General features: G+C 40.6%; 1 protein-coding gene across 1 annotated transcript in view; it reads left to right on the plus strand.

The window, feature by feature from the left end:
* The window catches only part of NDRG2 (NDRG family member 2), a 55,954-nt gene that overhangs the window by 41,357 nt on the left and 3,315 nt on the right, over positions 1-11,282 (plus strand). The window contains exons 11-15 of the mRNA XM_018570028.1: positions 10-54; positions 133-184; positions 268-315; positions 2,259-2,294; positions 5,484-5,535. Coding sequence (XP_018425530.1) covers positions 10-54; positions 133-184; positions 268-315; positions 2,259-2,294; positions 5,484-5,535 — 233 coding nt within the window. The remainder of the gene's footprint in view (positions 1-9; positions 55-132; positions 185-267; positions 316-2,258; positions 2,295-5,483; positions 5,536-11,282) is intronic.

Genomic DNA, 11,282 nt, shown 5'->3' on the forward strand with positions numbered 1-11,282 from the left:
TTTTTACAGTCGCCGAGATTTGAACTTGGAACGTGGTGGAGATGTGACCCTGAAGTAAGTGTCTTTTTTACACCCTACTTGTAGAAAATATTATTTGTATACCTTTCTGACTTGCTTGATAATGAATTGCAGATGTCCTGTGATGCTAGTAGTTGGTGATCAGGCCCCTCATGAGGATGCAGTGGTAAGTCTGAGTGGATTTAGACTGTGCATGAGAATTGCTTTTGTATGATTGTGTTTATAGTCTGACCTTTCATGTGCTTGTAGGTGGAGTGCAACTCAAAATTGGATCCAACACAGACCTCATTCTTAAAGGTAAGCCGAGTCAGTATGGTTATCTAATGCAGGCAAATTAAGGGTACCGAAAGGCATTATGATTTGGATGCCAAGTCGACAATTGTAGGTACAGTATATCTAGAAACATTGATATTACTAGCCAGCAAATTATCTGCTGGTAGATGTAATTTCACCAGGATCGAATTGTGGCCTCCATCAAAATGTAATAGTGCTTTTTAGGTTCCATTTGCCATGGTAAATGAGCAGCCACATCTTTTTTTTTTAAACTATAGTTAAAAAAAAAATTTTATAGCCCAATTCCAGTCTAAACATTTATTTTGTTTTATAACAAGAGGGAAAACATTCCACCTTCTCTTGGGTTTTTATTGCCTTTTTTGACACTGTTGGGGAGATATCTTCATAATTCACAATCAGGAAAGAAAGTGATGGAAAATCTCTCCGATGAGGTTGCAAAATGTCCCCAGCACACTGTAAATAAATTTACAAAGATTATCTATAGTCACAATATCATCGCACACCTTTCAAGGCCATAAAGGACCCCTTCATCAAGGCAACAGTGATTGCTGCCTTGATGAAGGAATATTCTGCAGCCCCAAAACATTGCTTTAGGTTAGTGTCACCATAAATAATTCTAGTTTATTCACGTCGGTGTGCTGATGTCCGCACCATCTATTCCAATGTCATTGCAACACCAAATGTGCCAAGGTTGAGGGGCTGTAAGGAGTTTACTGGATCATACGATTTTCCTTGATCTTCCCAACAGGGACACTGGCAAAATAAAAATACATTTTAGTGGTTTGAGGAAGGGTCAGAACTTGCTTTTGTTGCTGTCTGTCCCAATGACAAATACTTCCCCTATTTCTTGTATAGGTAACAGAGACAGGAAGTGAGAAAAAAAAACAGAAAAGGGCAGTGTAGCAAGCAAATGTATGAATGTGATTCGACTTCTGTAAAAATACATAATCTATGTGTGTTAGTGAAGTCTCTATAGTATGTAATTAGATATCTACATGAGGGAGCCATATTTTCCCACGGCATATGCATACTGTGCATGCTGTTCCTCTGTCTCAGTTGAAGTTTACCAGTCAACACAAACTGGCTGAAATCAGTACAGTGAGTAGGTGGCTTATCTTATAGCTTGCCTTATTTTAGTAACTGTTGAAGTGGACCTTCAGAAAAACTTCACTTCCCATCCTGATAACCACACAGGAAGTGAGGGGAAATCTTGACAATAGGGATACAGACTTCTGTTAATCCTGACATGTTCTTGCCTTTTGACAACTCTATTCAAAATGCTTTTTGGCATTGTCAGTGGTGCCTTCAAATTTTGGTGAAATGGGGTACTCTTATGTGAAGGGGGAAACACCACGTTGTCTTTTTTTTGTGCCTGGAATTCCCCCCTTAAAACCTATACCAGACCCCATTCTAGGATAAGGATCTAATATTAATTCTGGGGGGAGCAAACATCTTCTTTTGCTTTTTAAAATTTTTAGACTTCAAGATTTTGCATACTTTTAAAAGTGCCGTGATTGGAAAAAAAGGTTAACAAACGCTGGCATAGTGAATGGGCTCTAAGGAAAAGTTGTCTTGTGTAGTTGTCGGAAATACAGCGAGCCACTAGAGGGAGTATCCACAAACTGTGTATTAAATGCCATCATAATGATGAGAAATGCCAAGAGATTACAATCGTGGAAGTCAGAAAAAAATTACATTTAGGTAAACGTTACAATAATAACTCAATGATTACAGTGTGTACCCACTAAAATTATTAGAAGCATTGTGAGCAAATGTAAAAATTCTTTATATCAATAAAAATACTTGTCTGTGTCTACAATGCATAACCACATACAAGTGCATTCTGGAGGACTAGCAGGTTGTAGTTCAGCAAGAGTAAAAAGGTACAAAATAGATGAGCTGGTGGTGGATGATGATTGTGCTTATAATATTATTTTGTTTTGTAGATGGCGGATTCTGGTGGACAGCCACAGATAACACAGGTAATAAAGTAAAGCAAATTATGCTTTTATAAAACGCTACCCACAGTTAACTACTTCTATGATCAAATAATGTAATTTACAACATCAACAACACACATTGCTGTCATAGAAAACAATATGCTACCTTTTTATGTTGATTTACAGTATATTAGCTGCATAGAAACAAATTGATTTTAATCCAGAGGCTGTTTCAAAGGTCATCCGGTTAATTCAAGAAGAAAGGCCAGTTGTTATCTACAGCAACTAGTCAGATTCTCCAATTTATTATGCCATATGGCACTGAAAATCTGCCTTATGTCATTTTGAGTGTGATGTAGAATGAGGTTCTCAACCAATCCGCAGTTATTTCTATAGTCCGGGTTTGAAAATAAACAAGGAATTCCATAAAAGAGAAAATAGTGCAATGAAAGAATTTCAACTGATGTCAGACAATTGCATAAGACAGTAATGTAAAAAAGATGACAGCTGCTCAGAATTACTTACCTAAATTTTTTTCTACACAATACGGTAGAATCATCGATTCAGATGAGGATTTAACAGGGGTAGGCAACCCAGACAGTCCAGCTGTTTTTCAACTACAGGATCCATGAGGCATTGCAAGACTCTGACAACCACAGGCATGACTCCCAGATGCAGAATCATGATAGGATTTGTAGTTTAGTCACAGCTAGAGTGCCGAGGTTGCCTACCACTGGGATATAGGGAAAGAAAAGGGGAAAAGGAAGGCAGGTAGTGTCATGGCGGGAGGAGGAGTTAAGAGAGACAATGGAGGAAGTGAAGTAAGGGACAAGGTAGAACAGAATAAAAGGAAGGAGAGAAAAAAAGGGACTAGAGCAGGTTGTCTGGGCTAACAGATTTCTTATATGATAGATCTATGGAAGTCTGTGGGCAAGTAGTGAGTCACCCTGGGTGTCCACTAAGGAAGTCGATCATCAAGCGTAGCTTTAAGTATTTAATAGGCCTGCACAGGTTGATTCAACATTGATTCAGTTCCTTGAAAGGGATCGTTTTTTTCACAGCCTTGGAATTGTTGGTTTAGCTACTGTGAACACATGAGTTTTAAGCTGGCCATACACTGCTGGAATTTCTTCCGAGTCCTGATTAATCGATTTTTCTTGAAGGAGCTGGGTGGAAAATTGTTGGCCAAACGAGGAGTGAATCCAATCAGCACAGGTCACGCCTTGGCTATAAAATAACCATCAGAGAAGATTCCTTCATCCATGCTGTGTAGCATGAATGGGGGGAATTGCTTGATTTCTCTCTTTCAGCCTGCGGGACTGAACAAGAGAAATCTTAAGATGTTTGGCCAGCTTAATAAGAATAAACTGTCTTGGTACAGCCTGTGGGTTTTCTGCTAAGCAGCGCTTCCATGGGATCTTTCTATATAGATCTACCCAATAGTGTACAGAATAATTGGTATGTTCTCATCCAGAGGTCCTTGTTCTTGGGATAATACCACCAGATTTATATGAAGATGTTTCAGAGTAAAGCAATGGGGGGAATAATCTGGCAATGATTTAGTTATGCATGCCTATTAGCACAGTTTTCATAGATCAGTCCTATTCTTTAGATGTTATTAGAATATCAGGAAAATCAGTAACACCTTTCATTTCCTATAGTAAACAAACAATAATAGAATTTGTGAAAGGTTTCATATGATGGTTCTGTGCTTTTCCAAACCTAGCTAATGCTGTAGTTATTATTTTTTAGTATTTGCCCTATAGCACACTGCATTACACACCTTTTTAACTGTGTTCAGAAAATTTGCTGAGCGTTATTTAGCTAGACTAGGGGTATCAAACTCAATTTCATTGCGGGCCGCATCAGCATTATGATTGCCCTCAAGGGGCCGTTTGTATCTGTAAATCTGTCTACTCTTTATCATATTAAATTGCCTCTGCATGCAATTACTACTGGTTTTACTAATAACTTATTAACTAGCTCTGGAAGTAGAAGTCTAGGAAAAATAATGGCAAATAGTGTAATAGTGCTTACACTCAGGTGCCTAGGCAGGTTCTATGGAAGGCTGTGCAAGTTCTATGGTAGACTGTGCAGGCTCTCAGGTGGCTGTGCAGGTTCTATGGTGGGCTGTGTACGCTCTAAGGTGGCTGTGCAGGTTCAATGCTGGGCTGTGCGGACTCTCAGGTCGGCTGTGCGGGGTCTATTGTGGGTTGTGCAGGTTCTATGATGGGCTGTGTGGGGTATTAGGAGGGCTGTGCAGGTGGCATGAATCCACAGAAAGGAGACTTTCACTTGGGACCTTGGCAGCCTTCCTGTGATGCCCAGCACCTGTTTACAGTGCCAGCTTTGATTTAAAAAATGTAAAGCTACAGGAGAGGTGTGATGGCCACATGAAATGGCTTGGTGGGCCGGATTCAGCCCAAGGGCCTTGTGTTTGACACATGAGAGCTAGACCTTTTCTAGTATGTTGGGAGAGTGATTTATTCTTCCTTTTTTTTTTTGTCAACTTCTGTTAATTGTTTATCATCCTTTTCTCATTCTATTGAATACATATGACAATATTGCATATTGGAAAAGAAATTATTAAAGGGTAACTGCTCTTTTTAGCTCATAAAGAGAGACCTATAGACCCAGACTCTGCTGTAAATTTATAAATGGAGAGGGTTATCTTGCTGCACAGAAGCTCTGTTCCCTCTGCCCAGTATAAAAGGCTAAGCACATTACTTATTTGCTCTGTTGCTGAAATACAGATACATGGCGTGCCATGGTCAAACTGAAGCAGGGTATTAGTGACCTGGTTACATAGTTAGTCAGGTTAAAAAGAGACACAAGTCCATAGAGTTCAACCGGGTCCTTCGAGTGGCCATTGTTTTCTATAACCCAGTCTGCTATATACCCTGCCTGCCCTATCTTTACCTAGGTACCCTCACTTGTAACCACAAACAAGCACCCTAAACACTGTGCTGGCCCTTTATAACCGGGGAGTAAACATAAGCCACACAGATGGGGATTTATAGCCTAAAAGTAGTTTTCCTGTATTAACTGAACCGTGTTATTTTGGTCATTGTACTTAAGAATGCTTTACTGTCTAGTTTGGTGATTGTCTTGGGCTTCTAAGTCCTCAAAGACTTTAACATATGCTGAAAAAAAAACGAATCTTCTGTCTTTGTGTACACAATAAAAAAATTTTAGAAAATAATTTTCATTATTCTCTCCATTCCATTTTAGCCTGGGAAACTCGCTGAAGCATTCAAATACTTTGTACAGGGAATGGGATACAGTGAGTATTGTAGCTATTTTTATTTGTTAAAAAAAACACACAGTTCAAGGAGCAAAGTGCAGTATCCATAGGAACCAATGAAAAGCCATTTTTAGTTTTCTGATTGATTGCTGTGGGTTACTGCACTTTGCATTTTACTCTTTGAATGATAAATGTACCATGCATTCATTATCACTCTTTATTTGTATGTGCTTTATTTTATGAAGTGTATCGGACTGACTATACAATTTCTGTTCTTGCCACTGTGTTCATTTTGAACAGAGTTTGTCAACGCAGGGAATGATGCTTAAAGCGATATTAAAGTCAAAAGCATTTTACGCTATTTCAAATGCTGATTAATTCACTTAGAATGGATACTGCTTCTTGAAGCTTAAAAGGTTTAGTTTCCTGCTGAATCAGATGGTCCCCTGAGCACTGGTCCAGCCTTTCTTTTTTACAGTGACTCCTTTCTCAAGCAGAGTCCCATTGAGTGTGCTAGTAAGCTGCTTGTGTCTCCGCAAACACACAGACACAGCAAATCAAGCTACTACCCTCCCCTCCCTTCTCCAAGCTAGTAGATGAACAGTTGCTGGAGTCTGCACTGTACTTTTTTGATCTTGTAGTGGACAGGATGTTCAGGGAAGCAGAGCTGAGAGACCTGGAAGCAGCTGTTTAGAAACATGATGACTAAGTGTTTGGGCAAAAATGTAAAGCAATGCTTTGCTGGGCAATGTATATTTGTTTGATCTAGATTCATTATTGAAAAAAGTTTGAGAGTTTAATGCTACTTTAACTTGGGTGGAAAAAAACGCTAGCATTTTATCTAAACGGGTCCTCTTGCTAGTTTATTCAGGGCCAGCAGAGCTTCCTTCCCTGAACACTGGTATATAGCTCAGTTCAAATGGAACACTGGCATACAGAGACTCTTGTATTTCCTTACCAATCCCTAGTCCTTTACCATGCAAGGCAGTCTCTTCTTGAAAATTGTTTTCTGAAAAAATTGGATTTTATGTAATCCTTTTCATTGAGCCCATTAAGGGACAAAGGAAGTATTTTTCTTCTGCAACCCGCAGGAGTATTGGACACTGGCAAACAACAAAAATGTAGGCCAGCCCGGATAATCCCTCATGCTACTAGCATATCAGTTATGTAGCAAGCATGATCATAAACACCTAGGGATGGGTCCTGTGTCCTTCAGTGGACTTCAAGAAATGTATCCTACTGGTAAGTACAAAAATCCTATTTTCTTTCTTGTCCGTTAGAGAGACACAGGAATTATTTCATCTTTAGAACATACAAAAAGCAGTCATATTGAAGGCTGGGCAACAGAAAACAACTGCTAACAGGCCCAACACGAACAAGGTGAAAGCTAGGGACTGCTGCCTGCAGCTCAAGAGCTGCCTAAAAGATGATGCACCCAAAGCTGGCACCAGATGAGGCTGCAACCCCCACCTTGTAACAAGAACTGAAAAAAAAAGATCAGGAAGTAACTTTGCATGGGTTGCCAATGCCTGATGGCAACAAAATACAAGGACTCACATGAAATAATACATAAATGATAAGGAATGTCTGATAGTGGAGGAAGATCCATAATGCCTAATCCAACCAAAAGGGTGTAATGGAAACTGATTCCTAACTGGGACCAACCAGAGAGACCACTGGAAGTTGATACTGAGAAGGAAAAGAGCTAGGCGTAGGGACCCAAGTACGATGTCCTCATAGAGGAAGTTCAGAGCCACCCTAAGCTATAAGAAGGCCCTAGGCCTAAACTCACCTCATCACAATATATCACAATATAAGTCCAAGAGAAATAGGGTTCCACGCGTGTAATGGCTGTCAGGACAGATATTCACCCTGTCAAGGCAATATTACCTCCAAGGAGTGCAGTGGCGAAACCCACAGAGCCAGGATTGCTGAATAAGTTAAGGTACATGGGAACAGCCCATACAAGGACTAATCAGGGGATAGAAGGTAGACCTCTTCACCAAATTATTGCAAAGAAGAATTCAGTCGGAGGAGTAAGCTCAACTCCCACCTATCTGCAAGGAAGAAAAACACCCCTAGGACTAAGCCCTAAAGGAAATCTTGCTGGAATATCCTGCTAAACCTTCAGCCTCAAAGAGTTGCAGGTTTAGACATGCTCCTCACACCCCCGATCCAGTAAAGGGTCAGAGTCCATGGAGCAGCAGTCAGAAGCCTTAACAGGTCGGCGAAAAACATTCGCCTGAGAAAAACTATAGCAATGAAGATTACCAGAAAGTCTTTCCTCTCGAGTCTGTGAAGCAAAAGAGGAGAAAAGACCTGGTTGTTTAGATCTGGGTGTGTAGATTCAATTAAGTTATCATCCATCCCTGCTGGGGATAGCTGCACCAGAAAATGAACCAGCTCAGCATGCAGATGACCCAGGGTTTAATGGAGGCCCCCATTCAATGTCCTCCACCTGCAATGCAGTTCTTAGAATGCACCAAGGTGTATGAACCAATACCCCATATCCAGGACCGACCAGTTAGGGAGATTAGACCTCCTGAAGATCGGACTTGAGATGAGCACAGTGGACAGCACTAGAACACAAGATTTTGTCTAAATTAGGATCCAAACTACCTCCCTGGTCACAGCAAGGTTTCCTGTTCTGCCTTGATGGTAAAGGCATACTAGCACCACGACGTTGTCCATCCAGCTCCATATCAGGAGACTTGCCCATGAGATGATCTTGTGATGTAGGAGGAACTACATTTTCTGTAACTCCAGGATGTAGACTGGAGGAAAGAAATTCTCTGATGACAGGATCCTCTTGATGGTAATAAAAGACTTCTCCAACCCCAGAACTGTAAGAACCGGCCAGGAACTACCCGCTCCTCAGAGGCAGACAATTTAGTCTGCTCAGAAATTTGGCCAACTTGATCTACAATAGAAGATGGAGCAACTGAGACAGTCTGAGAAGAGATTATAGAAATGTTGGTGCCTCGAAGAGGGTTGCCCATCAACACATGACTCTCTCGCAAGACGAGTAAGGGACTAAAACATGAGTGCAAGTACCCTGTGGATTCTTCTGCCAAAGTAACATTCAAGTTCAGACTGCCTGCAGGTGATGGAAAAACTTCCAGCACTGATTTTTATCAATACAGGCTCCAGCTGAATCGAGGAAACATCGAGACAATCGGTGAGACGTTCAATAGGGCCCACATCGACTGCATTCTCCACAGGGGGTCATCTAAGTGTTCCACAATGGGGGTGCCATCAGCAGGCACTAGGGCAGACACGAGAGAATTTGGGTTGCAGGATGGTGAGCTATTGGTATGTGTCCTAGCTGACCAAATGGGTCAGAGAGTACCTCGAGATGATAGATTTGTCAGATATCATGCAACATATTTGGACTCCGATCCCAAAAGAGGCAGATGTTTTCTCTAAGAGAGAAAACAGTGACCAGGTAGGGATACAGATCCTAAGACCGAGATGGCACAGGAGCTGAAACAATGACCTTGTGGTCCAGAAGAGCTGAGGTAGGTCTGCTAATCTTTGCAGGGACACTGAAAGATTGAAGGTGAGGAAGTTAAGAGAGCACTAGGGCGAAGGTTCAGTCAGGTACAGATTGTGGATATTCAGGACTAACTACCTGAAGGGCAAACTACTCTAGATTCCGCAAAAGATGTACAAGTGTCCCTCCACTTAGGAAAGCGGGGTTGCGACTTCATGCTGCTGAAGGCTTCTCTGAGGGTTTAGTGGGCTACTTACCCCAGATCTTGTGTGCAGCCAGAGAACCAAGTTTGTAAGGCCCCTCATGTTTACATTGGGAGTAGAGGGAGGAGACTTAGCAGACCTTTCGCTAGACCTCTTACACTTAGGCAGGTGGGCGCTCTTGCCTCTAGTGATAATAATGTGAAGTGTTTGTCCGAAGAGATGTCCCTTGAAAACCAAACCGTTCAGACACTCCTTAAAAGCAGTGTCGCATTCTGCGCATTTGTGTTGAGAAAAGACCCTTGAGGGAGATCAGCCAAGATCTAGTAATGAGGTAGACCCTATGATCATAAGGTAACAGGAATCCAGTCTACAGACATCAGTATCTTCGAAAGACACAGAACAGAAATCCCTGAAACAGAGTGTGAGCTGGGGTCACCTGTTACAGCAAGGCCTCAGGAATTTATAAGACCCAGACAGCTTGTAGTTGTTCAAGGTTAGATGGCCAGATGTGCACAAAGTCACTGTAGTTGGATAGTAGTCCTTTGACATATACCACTTCCATGGTGTAGGAACCAGTGGAAAATTGACCTTTTGCAGGTAACTGATACCAGAATGGGGTCTGGAAAGGACCTCACACAAAAATCTAAGGTCACTTCCGGGCAAGCCCTACAATGTCCAGTCCTGCTGTGTCCTATAATAGCACTACAAAGCCAGGCTGAGGATAGGTTGCAATGGATAGCTGCTATTGTAAAAACAGCTCTAGCAGAGATGTAGAGAAGAATCTTGATTGAAGAGAAAAATGAAGAAAAGAAGCAGAGCTGAGGAAAAGTCATCCTTATAGGACACTACCAAAAAACTGAGGCATGCTAAGTAGTAAAAGGGGTTATCCTGGATTGACCTACAGTTTTTCTTTTTTTGTTTGCCAGTGTCCCATCCTCCTGTAGGCAATATAACCTGAAGGTGAAAGACTTCCTATGCCCTTAAGTGGACAATAAAGAAAGTTTTTTTTCACCCTCATGTCTAAGTGTACTGACTATGGTATATGGCAGGTAAAACTCTTCTTTGGTTTCAGGTGCAATTAGTTTTATTAGTACTATTATCTGCAGGAATACGTTCCTATCATATTTTATTCTGAATTGTGTTTGTCATCTTACATTGCATTTCTGTCTATCAAACTGAAACATAGATTTAGCATATACTAAACTTCTTTCAAAACAATCTCTAGTGAAGCATCTTAGACTACTTTCTTTTGTATATTTTATGTAAGGTATAACCAGATAAACATGCTTGTCTTCTCCTAATTCTCATGTCACCTACCTGCCATAAATCATCTCAGATTATCTATTTCATATGTAGTCATCTATGAGTGACTGTTCCCAAGTATGTCCCATTTTATTCCTTCCTTCAAAAAGATGTCTGTTATTAGCAATACAGTATATACTAAAATCAATGAATATGTAAAAAAAATAAGGTATACTAATAGGATTCTAAATTCTAATCTAAATAAAGGGTTCCACAGTGTTAGAACAGTATGAACAGAAAAAGCTCCATATAAGAAGCTTAGAGAAATGAGAAGTGACTACTCCACTAGTATCCAGTTTTTCTTTGGGGGTTTTTTTTTAAATCTCATAATGGATATACTTCTTTATGAGCTTGTGCCCAGGTTACCATAACATGGATGATCTAGTAATCATGGTTTCTAGGCGGCGATCACTGTAACAGGACAGTAATCCCCTAACGAGCAATTATATCTGATAATCAGAGAACTGAAAAATTAGTCACATGCAGAAATGTTACCTCAACCAGGGCTTTTGTAGGTGCTTGTGCCTTGGTTATGTCCCTTATCTGTTCTAATCAAATATATTCAGAATAAATGAAAAGTACATTTAAACCAAATACTAAGATAATCCTAAAAATCGAATACAGTACTTTACTGGCACAAAGACAGCCAGCTGGAAAATGGATGAGCTCCTTGGTGGTCCTTTCACATTTATCTCTAGCTCCAGACTACTGGAACACTATAATGTGTGTGTATGTATGTGTGTGTGTGTGTATGTATGTATGTATGTATATATATATATATATATATA

Source organism: Nanorana parkeri, unplaced genomic scaffold (genome assembly GCF_000935625.1).
Source record: "Nanorana parkeri isolate BGI_ZX_2015 unplaced genomic scaffold, ASM93562v1 scaffold1444, whole genome shotgun sequence".
Taxonomy (NCBI): Eukaryota; Metazoa; Chordata; class Amphibia; order Anura; family Dicroglossidae; genus Nanorana; species Nanorana parkeri.